Raw genomic sequence first — 12,567 nt, 5'->3', positions numbered from 1 at the left:
CGCACACAATGTTACACACGTTTTACCCCATATGGGACACAGACACACCCGCACTTTACCATGCCACACAAACACCTTGTCATAGCCAGACACACCACATAGCCCCACCGTGTCCCAGCTGGAGTTACAAGGTGTCACAGAACACCTGTCAAAACAACACCATGCTCAACAAACCCATAGCCGCCATGTTACACAACCACCGCATCACAGGAACAGCCAGACACCCCACATCACAGCTGAAGTCACAGTGCCACAAAACACCATGTCCCACAAACACTGTGTCTCAGAGCCCAAGGGACACTCAGAGTTCTACATCTACCCCCTGCATCGCACTTGCACACACGCTGCTTTGTGCACACACAGTGACCCTCTGGCTCTCACAGTCAGTTACTAGGTGCCACCTTCGGCACCTGTGACCACCCTCGTACCCGAGGGCTTCTGGGTCTAGTTGGCCATGGAGAGGCCCATCGGATCACGACCTCGTCTCACCCCACCTCAGTGAGAGGAACAGATTCTTGTACTTCTGTTCCCATGGCGAACTGGGGGCCAGATGGGTGCTCTGCCCCTCCCCCAGCTTCCCCCAGGGTACAGGAGCAGATTTGTGGGGTGGAGCCCAGACACCCCCAGGCGAACCTAGAGGGGGGGTTTCCATGGCGACCCCCCCCAGGGAACCTGGGCTTACAGGGTCCCAGCTGCAGCTGCTGCAAGGGGAGGGTGTGTTGCACAAAGGTGGGGGCCCCCCCAATCCCACCCTCCCAGACCCTAATTAGGCTCCAGATGGCAGATGGGCTCCACCCCATCTATTTCCATGACAAAGGCAAGGAGGGGGCTGCCCACTGGACCCTGGTCACTCCTGCTGCTGCTGCTGGGTACCTCCAGGGCTGGCAGACTCTCTGAGGCTCCAGAGACCAGGGAGGAGGGGCTATTATTGTCCCCATTGACAGGTGAGGACACTGAGGTTCAGAGAGGTAAAACCACTGGTCTCCAGGTGACCCAGGCAGGAAGCCTTGGAGGAGAGATTCAAGCTGCCCAGGGGATGACTAGTGGGAAAGAGAGGGGTGGAAATGCAGGAAGAAGGATGGTAGTGGGGGGCTGGGTGTCAGGGGGAAGGTAAGTAGCAGTGGGGACATGACGGCACCAACCTTGATCGTCTTAGTCTGCAGTTTGAGGCCATTGAGGGTGTTGATGGCTTTGTCAGCATCGTTGGGGTCAGAGTAGTTCACAAACCCGTAGCCGAGGCTTTGCCCTGTGGGTAGGACCGGGACGATGACCTCCCTACTCAAACCCCAGATCGGCCAGTGTCTTCCCAAACCCAGGCCTGAGAGGCTGACCCTCCCCAAGGTTATAAGAACCAAGATCCCACCCTCACCTGTTCCTCCAGAGTTCTACCCTTTTCCCCTGACATCTTAGACCCACCCCAGAGTCCCACCTGCCCCTATAACCCTTAAGACCCCCACCTAGGGTCATACCTGTCTCCCCATCACACCTCAGGTCCTCCAAAATCTCACCTGTCCTCATCAGCTCCCCACCTAGAATAACACCTGTCTCCCTATCACTTCTCAGAGCTCTCAGAGTCCTACCTGCCCCCATCACACCTATACTCTTGAGGCTACCACCCTCACCTCTGTTCCTCACTCCTGCCCCACCCCATCCACCAGCAGCCACACCTGTGATCTTGTCCCGCACCAACTTGCAGGACTCGATGTCACCAATGCTACCGAAGAGACTCTTGAACTCGTCCTGGGTCATGTTCTGGGGCAGGTAGTTGACAATGAGGTTGGTCTTGCTGTCATCAGTGGCTCCGTTTGTACCAAGGAGTGGCCCGTTGGGCAGGGCCGGGCCTGCCGGGCCCCCCGCCACCTGAGACTCCATGGCCCCGAGTATCTGCTGGAAACAACAGGCCGCACCCGCTCACCGCCCAGTTCCCACACCAGGGCTGGCGGGAATGGGGAGGGGCTTAATGGTGATCCATTATCCTTGACTGACATGGGCTTGAACATGGGGAGGGGATCGTGTATTCTTCTGGTAATCTCTTGCATATATTGAGCACCTACTATGTGTTGACTAAGACAGACTAGGAAATAAACCTGGCCATCTACCTCTTAAGTTAGCTAATGAAAGCCCTATGGATCACAACAGGATATTGTCTAATATAGTGCTGGAAGATGAGCCCCCTAGACTGGAGGGAACTCAAAATACACAGTGGCCACAACAACGGACTCGAGCACACCAACAATCATGAAGATGGTGCAAGACAGGGCAAAGCTTCCTTCTGTTGTACAAGGGGTCGCCGTGAATTAGATTCAACTCGATGGCAATGAACAACAACAACTATATTCCAGGACTGGACAAAGCACTTTACATGTGATTTTACTGTGAACAATTTCTTAAATAAATACCATACATGCAAATTGATGTCTCAAACCTATCTGTGCATTTTACAGAACAATAAAATGAACATTTATGTCTTCAGAATAAGAAATACAACATTTTTTATGGAGTACTGAGTTTCGGTTTACAGTGATGGAAAAATCACATTGATTAAGGGTAGGGTTGCACAGCCAATTAATGTAATTGCTCTCAGTAAGTTGTACATCTGTTCAGAGTTGAATTGGCAAAAGCTGTGTGATAGATATATTTACAACACTGACCAAAAAAGAAAAAAGAAATCTGAGGCTGCTTATGTATAATCAAACACCTCATGGGATTTGGTTCCTTGGTTTGAAGGTTTAGGGTCATGGTTTTATGGGACATCCCAGTTAGTTGGCCTAATAACGAGTTTAATGCTTCTGTTCCACCTCCCAGTTCATTGAGTAGTGCCTGGGGTCTTAAAAGCTTGCAAACGGTCAATCAAGGCAGTACAATCTGTCTCTATTTGTCTGGAGCAACAGAGGAAGAAGAGTGTCAGGAATAGGGGGAGGAAACGGAATGTGTGGCTTATTGCCTCTATGAACAACTTTGTCCTTTGTCATGAGACCAGAACAGGATGTTGCCCAGCTATAATTACTGAACATTTTTATTAAAGGTTTTATAGAAGAATCCTGATCAATAGGGGGAAAATGTAGAGCAGACTTTTAAATTCTCATAGGATCTAGATTTTCTGTAGCCATGGAGGCTGGATGAACCCCTGAAACTATTGCCCTAAAATAATCTTTAAACCTTAAACCAAAAATATCTTCTAAAGTCTTCTTAAAACCAAACAATAGTTTAGCTTAACTAGTAAAGAATGTCTGCCTTGAGAATTATGCTCTTTTAAGATGTATCTGTATGGGATCAAATTGACAACTGCAACTCAAAGATTAGATAGGAACCTTAGGGGGCAGTGAGTTTATGTTAACGGAGGAGGAACAACTCAGAAGGGAGGTTGAAAATGGTTGCCCAACTCGAAGAATGTAATCAGTGTCACTGAATTGTACATGTCAAATCTGTTGAACTGGTGTATGTTCTGCTGTGTATAGTCTCAACAACAACAAAAATAAATTATAAAAATAAAGAAATATAACATTTTTAGTAGCTTAGAAGCCTCCCACAATCCCTTCCCTGATAATATACTTCTTTCCTCCCATTAAAAGTTAATTCCTGTCCCAAATATCATGTTAATATTTCTTTTGCTTCATGCACAGATTTATACTAGGCATTTATCTCCATAGCTTTTCCATTGAGCTATTTTGGGTTTTCTATGGATAACATAATAACACCTGCAAATAATGACAATTTTATTTCTTCATCTCCAGTTTATACCTGTTTTTTTTTTCTTGTCTTATTGCAGTGGCTACAATGTGATTTAAAAAAAAAAAAAAAAAACAACCTGTTGCCATTGAGTCAATTCTGACTCATAGCAACACTTTAGGACAGAGTGGAACAGCCCCATAGGGTTTCCAAGGAGCTGCTGGTGGATTCAAACTGCCAACCTTTTGGTTAGCAGCAGCTTCCTTACTCCTGATGTTAAAGGAAATGCTTTAAACAATTCACAGCTAAACATGATCTTTACTATAGGTTTTTTTTGTAGATGGCCAGGTGAAGAACATTTTATTCTTACTATTCTAACAAGATTCTTTTTCTAAGGGATGGATGTTGAATTTTATTGAATTTTTCTACATCTATTAAAATTATTATTTTGCTTTAATATGCTAATGTTATGAATTACATTAATTAATTTACTAATATTAAACCAACCTTGCATTCCTAAGATAAACCAAACCTGGTTATGTTGTAATTTTTGTTTTGATTTGATTTGCTGAGCATTTTTGTGGTTTTTTGTTTAGAATTTTTTACATCTATGTTCAGGAGAGCATACAGTTTTATATTTAAATGTCACAAAGACTCTAAAATGTTATTTTTTAAGTTTTTTATGGTTAAGTTATTCTTTTTTAAAAGTAATTTATCTTACTTTGTTTTATTTTGTTGTTGTTGAGAATATACACAGCAAAAACGTATATGCCAATTCAAGTTTCTACATGTACAGTTCAGCGACAACGATTACATTCTTCGAGTTGTACAGCCATTCTCACCCTTCAGGGCCTTTCCTGTCCCTCCGCTGTGGTCTGTCCTGGGGGCGGGTCCTGCACCTGGGTTTGGGCTCTCTGAGAGCAACACAGGTGGAATTCCTCCTCACCCCACACCAGGAGGAAGCCTGGCACTTTGGGGACCTCTTTCACTTTGCTTCAAACTCAAAAGAACTGGTAATGGCTATCTGAGGGCTCACGTAGAGAAGAATTTTAAAGCCACATTTGGGCCCAGCAGGTAACAGTGGTGGGATTGATTGACATTGTCTGCTATGGACATAGGAAGGTAAATTAGCCTGTATTTTCTCATGTCTCCTCCTATAGCAGAGCTGGCAAATAGGTTGCCCTCGCCTGAAAACTCAAATCAATTGATGGGGTCATCCTAGAGGGTTGAACTGAGGAGCATTCAGAAGCCATATCCAGCTTCAGTGGGAAACATCATTGTGATTAATTAGCAATGTCTGTCATGACCACAGAATTAAAAATAGACAGCAGGTACATGTTACCTCAGCCGTCCCTGTCTGTGTGCCAGGCACTGTGCAGAGCCTTTACATGCAATTTTCCTTTTTCTATTTATGGCAATACTGAAAAGAGGTGTTTTTTTTTTTTTTTCTTCATTTGACAAATTAGATAACTGAGGTTTGAAGATATTTGAAAAATGGCCAAAGATCATGCAACACATAGTAAATGGTAGAACAGGATTTGCTTGAGTTTTCTGATCTCTAGCCTATATTTTTCAACTTCTACTGCAATCAAGACTAGTTCCAGCTTCAACATTTCCCAGCTGTGTGTCCTCAGACATGCCACTTACTGCTTCTAGGCCTCTGCTCCACTTTGCCACAGACTCCGAATTACTGGTATAGTTAGTGGCCTGGGGAAGGATCTAAAGCTACATGTGGATACAGCTGGAAAGTGTTCTGAGATCAGTTAGCAATGTCTGCCATGGGCACTGTCATGGGAAATGGAAGGAGGTTTTTCATGTTCAACATCCTTGCCTCATAATACTGCTATTAATAATTGTTCCCTGAGTTTGGATATCGACCAGGCACTGGGCACTGTGTGGAGCACTTTCATTTATTTCTTCCAACAATCTCGAAAGGCAGAGAACACATTCTCTAGTTTTCTAGTTTACAGGTGAGGAAACTGAGCTCAGAGACGTTAGGAGGTCTGTTTGACTCCAGAGCTGATTTTAATCACTAGAGCCAGTGCCTTGGGGTGGCTCTGCCACCTTATAGCTGTGTGTCCTGAGGGATGATCTTAGCTCTTTCCTGAGCCTCTGTTTCTTTCTCATGTACTCTTATTAAAGGGATAGTACAGAGGGTCAGATCATGAAGATGGCACAAGACCAGATAACTTTCTGTTCTTTTATATATAAGGTAGGTATGAGTCATAGCCAACAGACTCTACAGCAGTTAACAACAGCAACAACAGAGGGTCAACTTCCCTGCAACTCCAACTGGGTGAAAGTGTCTGCCTGAGGGGCTGCCTGGAGTATTCTGAAGCCATGTCCGGGCTCAGCAGAAATGCGCACTGGATTGATTGGCAATGTCTGCCATGGATGCTGGTGGTGAAGCAAAAACACACGTTCCACAGATCTGCATCCCGGTCTCATAACATTAATACTTTACTAACAACCATGGCCATGATGTGTGCCAGACAAAATTCTTTGTGTAACACTTGCCAGTTAATTCTCCCAGTGTTGAAAATTATGAGACTCTTCTCTGTTCAACGGATGAGGAAACCAAGTCTCAATGAGGGGTAGGGACTTGCAGCATTTAAATGGTGACTGAGAATTCAAGTCTAGGGTTTGGATTCCAGGCTCACTTTCCTAACAAAATGGTCAATAATAATAAAAATAATAAGGGCTAAGAGAACCGAGCACCTACTCTATGCCCTGCCCTGGGCATAAGTGTCGCCAAGTCATTCAATTTGCCACCATGTACTAGCCACTGGCTCCAACCTCCTCACTGTCTCCCCTGACACTCTCGTCACCTCTCTGGGCCTCTGTCTCTTCAACAAAGGTATGGCACAGAAGTCCCTCACATATAGAGATGATTTCTGAATTTCCACCCAGGCTCAGCAAGAGAGAGTTCTGTGATTGGTTGGTAATATCTGCTATGGGAGCCTGATAAGCAAACATCAGTACACAAACCACTGGCTCAGGACATTCGATTCCAGTTTTGGAACCTCTGCTATGTAGGATATCATGGTTGGAAAAGTGGAGAGTCAGCGAAAACGAGGGAAGCCCTCCATGAGATAGATTGACACGATAGCCACAACAATGAACTCAAACATAGCAAATGAGGATGGCACAGGACCAGACAACGTTTCATTCTGTTGTACATGAGGTCGCCATGAATTGACAGCAACTAACAACAGCAACAACAACTATGTGCCAGGCATGGAGCCAAGTATTTCAAGTGCAAATTTTTCATTGAGTTTTCACAACCACACTGAAAGGTGAAGATTGTCTTCTCTACTCTCAGATGGAGAAATGGAGAATCAGAGAGACCTGTGACTTGCCCAGGGTGACAGAAGTTGGAAGTGGTGGAATCAGGGTTTGACTTCCGATCAGTTGACTCCAAAGACTACAGGATTATGGGATGCCCACACCCTAATGCTGCCCCTAGTTTGGATGGGGCAAAGAGGTGATTGGGGCAGTCAGGCCTGGGGTCTTGAGGCCCAGCCTACCAATCTCTCCACCATCCCATCTGTGCCAGAGCGCGCCAGAGCATAGAAGGATCAGTGTCGCGTTTCCTCCTCAGCTGAGCCTGCTCAGCTGAGCCGCTAATGGGGATCGGATTGGTAGAAGCCACACCCGCCCTGCCCTGGCCTGCAGCAAGTGAATCACAGGGACTTTCAAGGGCTGGCCAGAAGAGGGATGGAGGGGTGAGGTCAGAGGGGAAGAGGGCAGCTCAAAGATGGAGAGGCAGACAGAAGCAGACGGTGGGCCTGGGAGCAAGGGAGCTCTCATGTGCGCCCCCTCTCTCTGAGTCTCTCCCTTTTTCTCTATCATCTCCTCCGTCCCTGTCTCCTCTGTCCATTTCTCTCTCTGAACCCCTCTTTCCTCCCTCCTACCCAGTCTCTGCCCATGTCACTCCCTCTCTGTCCCTCCTCCTCCCTCTGTCACTCTTTTTTTCTGGCGCTTTTGCACCGCCTCACACACATTCGGCCTGTGGAGTTTGCAGTGAACACACCTGAGGTCACTTTCTGCATTGACCCTCATGCATCTGACCCTTTTGACCCGAGCTGCATCCTCCGGCCCCAGTCACAGCGACAGAAGCCGACAATAGGGCATTGAGTGGCATGCATGCTGAGGCTGGGCCACCACGTGGTGCTGATTGAGCCTCACACCCTGGGCCCCTCCCCCTCCATGCAGGGCCCTCGCCTGTCTCAGTTTACCTTCTCACTGCCTCCCAGCCTATCCTCAGGATGGGTCTCTGCCTAAGTGTCCCCCATGGGAGTGGCCAGGCCTTCAAGGGCTTCAAGGCCCTTGTGTGACCTCTGACCACACCCTCTCCTCTTTGTGCATCAGTTTCCCTTTTCCAAATAGGGGAACAGATGAGAGGAAGCCTAGGGGTGATGGGCCGTTGCGGGGGTTCTGCGGGTCCTCAGGAGGTCACACTCTCCTTCTCAGACCTGGATGAAAAGCTTGAGATGCGGGGAGGGAAAGGCGGTGGCCTGAGGTGAGCGTGTGAGGTGAGTCAGGTGGGCGGGTCCCAGGGTGCAGGAGGGGAGAGGCCCAAGGGTGGAGGCATCCCCCCACCCGCCGTGCTCGCCACAACTCGAAAAAGAGGCCCAGGAAGACACACAGTGTACAGACACATAGGGAGAGACAGGAAGAGGGGGAAGAGGGAGGCCTGGGCGCTGGGACCAGACAAAGGACGCGCGTCGGCGCGGCGAACAGAGTCGCGGGGCGGGGGCGAGGGCGGAGCCGGGGCGGGGTCAGATCTGGCCAGCCCCGCCTCCGGGATACGCCCGGGCTGCGGAGGGGAAATCCGAGGGCTCGGGCGAGGCTGGGCCCCTAGGGCCCTAGGGGGCGGGGCCTCGATGGGCGTGGACCAGACAGGGCGTGGCCGGCCGGGCGGGGCCGCGAGCTCGGGAGCTGACCAGCTCGATGGATGCTGAAGGCGCCGGGCGCCGGACGAGTGGCGCGGGCCGGCGGGCGAGCGTACTCAAGGTCACCCCGCGGCCCAGAACCCTGGCGGGGTGGGGCGCCTGTGTATCGGTCTAGGTGGGCTGCCTCAGCCCTCTAGACCATCTCCCGGGAGGCGGGGGCCCAGGAGCCCGAAAGCCCCCCCGCGAGCCCTCCTCTCCCCTCCCCCTCTCCGCAGCCCGAGGCGCCCGCGCGAGGCTACCGCCCGGGAAGAAACGCCGAGAAACAAAGGGACGCGGCGGCGGCGGCGGCGGGCCCGCGGGGCCTCCGGGCGCGCCCCCTCCCCTCCCCGCTTGCCGCAAGGTCGTCGGGCTCGAGGACGAGACGCCCGGCTCCCGGGCGAGGCCGAGTCCCGGCGCGCGCGATCCTACGCCACCCGCCTCCCCGGGGCCCTCGGGGACTCCCTGCCCGCCTTGGCCTGGCCTAGCATCAGTGATCAAGGCCCTGCGTTTGCCTGGGCTGCCTGCGAGGTCCGGGCCTGGATGGAGGCGGCATCCTCCGCCTCTGCGGCCCCTCCCCCATCAGGCCAGCTTTGGGGAGGTGGGCAATCTCGCCCCCAGGTCCGCGTAGGAAACCCTCTGAATCGCAACCCAGCTCCCCAAGTCCTACCAGGTCAGGCTCTAAGCTCCTCCAGCACTCTGGGCGCGGCCCTGCCCACTCTCAGGCCCCGAGGCTCGGTCCTACCCCCCCACCCAGGCCTAGCTAGGCCTGGTCCTACCCCCCCCCATCTCCGCGGAACCTGGGCCCAACCTCTCCCCGTCTAGGTTTTCCCTTGGCGACAGGAGAATACCTACAGTGACCATTCTTGTGTGCCCGGCGGGCGCGGTCCGTATAGAGGGCGGCTCCGGGGGTCGTGCACTCCGGTGGGGGGCGCCCGATGCTCACGCCGGGGCCCGCCCGGGCAGCCTCTGGAGCGGCGGCTGCAAAGGCGTCGGTGAAGGCAGCGGCTCCCTCGAGGGTCGGGGACGGGCCCGAGCCCGGGGGCACGCGCGCTGACGACCGGGTCCCGGGGTGGCCGGCGGGCGGCAGAGGATGGAAAGAGGGCGCGGGGTTAAGGACGCCCCCTGCGCGGCCCCGCGGGGCCCGGGGAAGTTGCGTTTCCAACAGAATTCCCAGCGCTCTGCCCAATCGCCGCCGCCCCCTCGGCCCGGCCTGTCCGGTCCCGGGTGCTCAGTTGTCTGCCCTCGCCCGCCCTCCCTCCCTCCCGCCGACCCGTGATGCGCGCTCCGAGCTCTGGGCCGCGCCGCCGCCGCCCCCAGCCCTTTATAGCAGCAGCTGCCAGCGCCGGCGTCGCTTATTGGCTGAAGCTCCCGAGCCCCGCCCCCTCGCGGCACCCGACGGCGCGGCAGGTGGAAGCGGGCACGCGCCGGCGCGGACTCTCCACATCCGAAAGCTCATCTTGGGGCTCCGGTTGCCACATTCCAGCTCGCCTGCCTCGGCAGACCATGCTCCTTGCCTTGGCTCCTCTTCTTGGGTGGACTGTTTGCTCTGGCGACATGGCAGGTTTCCCTCTTCTGTCCAGCATCCGAGATGCTGGGGAGGGGCGCAGAGGGCGGAGAAGGTATTAAAAAAAAAAAAAAAAAACAACAAAAAAAAAAAAACCCAAACTCACTGCCATCGAGTCGATTCCGACTCATAGCGACCGTATAGGACAGAGTAGAACTGCCCCATAGGGTTTCCAAGGAGTCCCTGGTGGATTCGAACTGCCAATCTTTTGGTTAGCAGCCGTAGCTCTTATCCACTACCCCACCAGGGTTTCCAGGAGAAGGTATAGGTGTCCCAGTCTCCCAGAGGCGCTGTCCACGAGAAGACTGGAACGGGATGGGGAACCAAGATTTCAATGGGAAGAGACCTGGGTCTCCAGAGTTGGGGACACCAGGTGTAGCCCTTCAAGACATGGGGGTGGGTGGTTAATGACTGGGGCCCTAATCTATCTGAAAAGATACTGGGACCCTGTGGATTGTTAGGAGTGGGTTAGGTGCGTCTAGGGTTCAAAAGGTGGGGACTAGTGCCCCACAGTGCGAGGGAACTCCGCACTGCTCCAAAGGGGAAAGATGTTTGTAGTTCAGAGTACCATCCAGTTCCCGTTGGCACTCTGCAACCGCAGGAAGCCATGGGCTCTCGGACCTCACAATACTCGCGTGAGTGGATCTGCCATTTAAATATCCTGGCTTTCCGGGCTCGTGATTGGTCTCCCAGACTTTGGAGTCACGCTCCTCTTCTGGTAGGGGGACCCGGCCTCTCTCTAAGACGATCGGGGAGATGCAACGTCCTTTGATGCGAGGACGCACGTGCATGCTCTTGTCGGGGTAGCCGCTAGGCCCGGGGACGCGCTCTCACTGTGGCTGGGGGCGCCTTTGAGTTCAGCTTCAGCACCATAGACAGCGGTCCGACGGCTCAGTCGAGGGCGCTGGGAGTGGGCAAGTTAGTCCGGAATCCCCTAAACCAAGAGTCGTAGCCTCCACCCTATCCTCGTCCCTGCAAGCCCCTGTGGACTCTAGACTCTGTCCGAGAGTGTCATTAAACCCAACGAGGAGAGCCTAATTTGACCAATCAGGGAGGGCCCTAGGGAGAACCAATAGCAGGAGGATGCCTTAGAGATTGAGCCAATCAGAGCGCGGGCAGCAGAGGGCCCTGCCAGACTGATGGAGACGGCAGGCCAATCACAGTGGCTCCGCAATCGAGGCCGTGGCTGTGCGGACCCTCGGGTGGCCTGGCCTGGGCCTACCGGGGCGAACCCAGCCGCTGGCTGTGGCGACCTCGAGTGATCGCTTGTTCCCTACTCCGTGCTCTTCCCAGATCGGACGCTGCGTCAGGAGGGGGGCTACTCCTGGGCGCACAGACCTGGCTGCGGTTCCCATGGAAACTGCCGGCTCTGGCTGCGGCCGTGCGAGAAGAGCGAAGGGTACTTAGCCTAAGGGGTGGAGGGCGACCCCAGGGGCCTTATTCTCACTGATTCTTTCGTCCCCGGCCGGGATAGCCCCTGATCCAAAGCGAAAACTGGGGCCTAGCTGTGTGGCTCCGACCCGCCCCCCACCCCCCTCGAGCTGGTGAGGAGCCGCTAGGGCCAATCTCCGCGTGGCGCCACAGGGCTCCCCTGGGCACGTGCCCAGGCTCGCGGCTGCTGTCCCCAGGGTCACGTGGCCACAGCCACCCGGGCCCACGCGGCTCGCACGCCACCTGGCGGCCGCAGCAGGAAGGAAGCGCGCAGCGGGGTATCGCTCCCCGGCCCTTCCCCTGATGGCCGACAGGAGGCGGCGGCCTCGGCATCCTCCTCCGGGAAATGGGGCCAGCCCCTGCCAATCCACACCCCTTCCTGTTTCAGGAAAAGGCCGAGCTGGTTCTACCTTGGGGACCTGGCACTGGCTGTTCCTTTAGCCTGGGACTTGCCTCCTCCAGCTTTCTTCAGGGATAGATCCTCTTTGTCATTCCGGTCTATGCTCAAATGTCACCTCCTGAGAGGCCCTCCCTAAAACCAACAAATCACTGTTTTCTGTATGGTGCTTGTCATAGCTGTAAATGTTGTATTTAGGATTTTAGTGCACATCTTCCCACTGGTCCCTGAGCACTCTGATGGTGGGGACTGCAGCCGACGCTCAACAAATGTTTACTGCGTGTTCTGTGAGGGATTAGGACTGGGCATCGGGACCCTGAGTAGTGGGAGGTGCCCAGTGGCCTACCAGGCCCCTGGCCTTGTGGAAGGTGGTTGCGGGGTTGCAGGGCGCAGGCAGCTGAGGAAGTACAGAGGGCCGTCCGGCTATGGAAGCATTCCCCCGTCCCGGTCTTGGAGGGCAACAGGCAGCGGAGGGGGCTTCAGTACCTGCTCAGGAAGGGACCCGGTTGGAGATGGACAGGGCTCCACTCCCCACCCACGCTGCCCAATTATCCAGGCCTAAGGGAGGTGCG

The 12,567-nt window shown here is 53.3% G+C and overlaps 1 protein-coding gene across 3 annotated transcripts in view; it reads right to left on the bottom strand.

The window, feature by feature from the left end:
- ELAVL3 (ELAV like RNA binding protein 3) overlaps positions 1-1,881 on the bottom strand; it is a 7,930-nt gene extending 6,049 nt beyond the window's left edge. For 2 of the 3 annotated variants that reach the window (XM_023733096.1, XM_004378317.1), the window contains exons 1-2: positions 1,668-1,872; positions 1,143-1,246 (exon numbers count right to left, since the gene is read on the bottom strand). In XM_023733096.1, coding sequence (XP_023588864.1) covers positions 1,143-1,246; positions 1,668-1,872 — 309 coding nt within the window. Of the gene's footprint in view, positions 1-1,142; positions 1,247-1,667 lie in introns of all 3 variants that reach the window. The other variant, XM_004378318.3, reaches the window with a different exon arrangement.
- Between the last annotated feature and the right edge of the window lie 10,686 nt (positions 1,882-12,567).

The sequence above is a fragment of the Trichechus manatus genome, unplaced genomic scaffold (genome assembly GCF_000243295.1).
Source record: "Trichechus manatus latirostris isolate Lorelei unplaced genomic scaffold, TriManLat1.0 scaffold00057, whole genome shotgun sequence".
Lineage (NCBI taxonomy): Eukaryota > Metazoa > Chordata > Mammalia > Sirenia > Trichechidae > Trichechus > Trichechus manatus.
The sequence above is the reverse complement of the archived record's forward strand: the minus strand, read 5'-3'. Positions and strand labels throughout refer to the sequence as shown.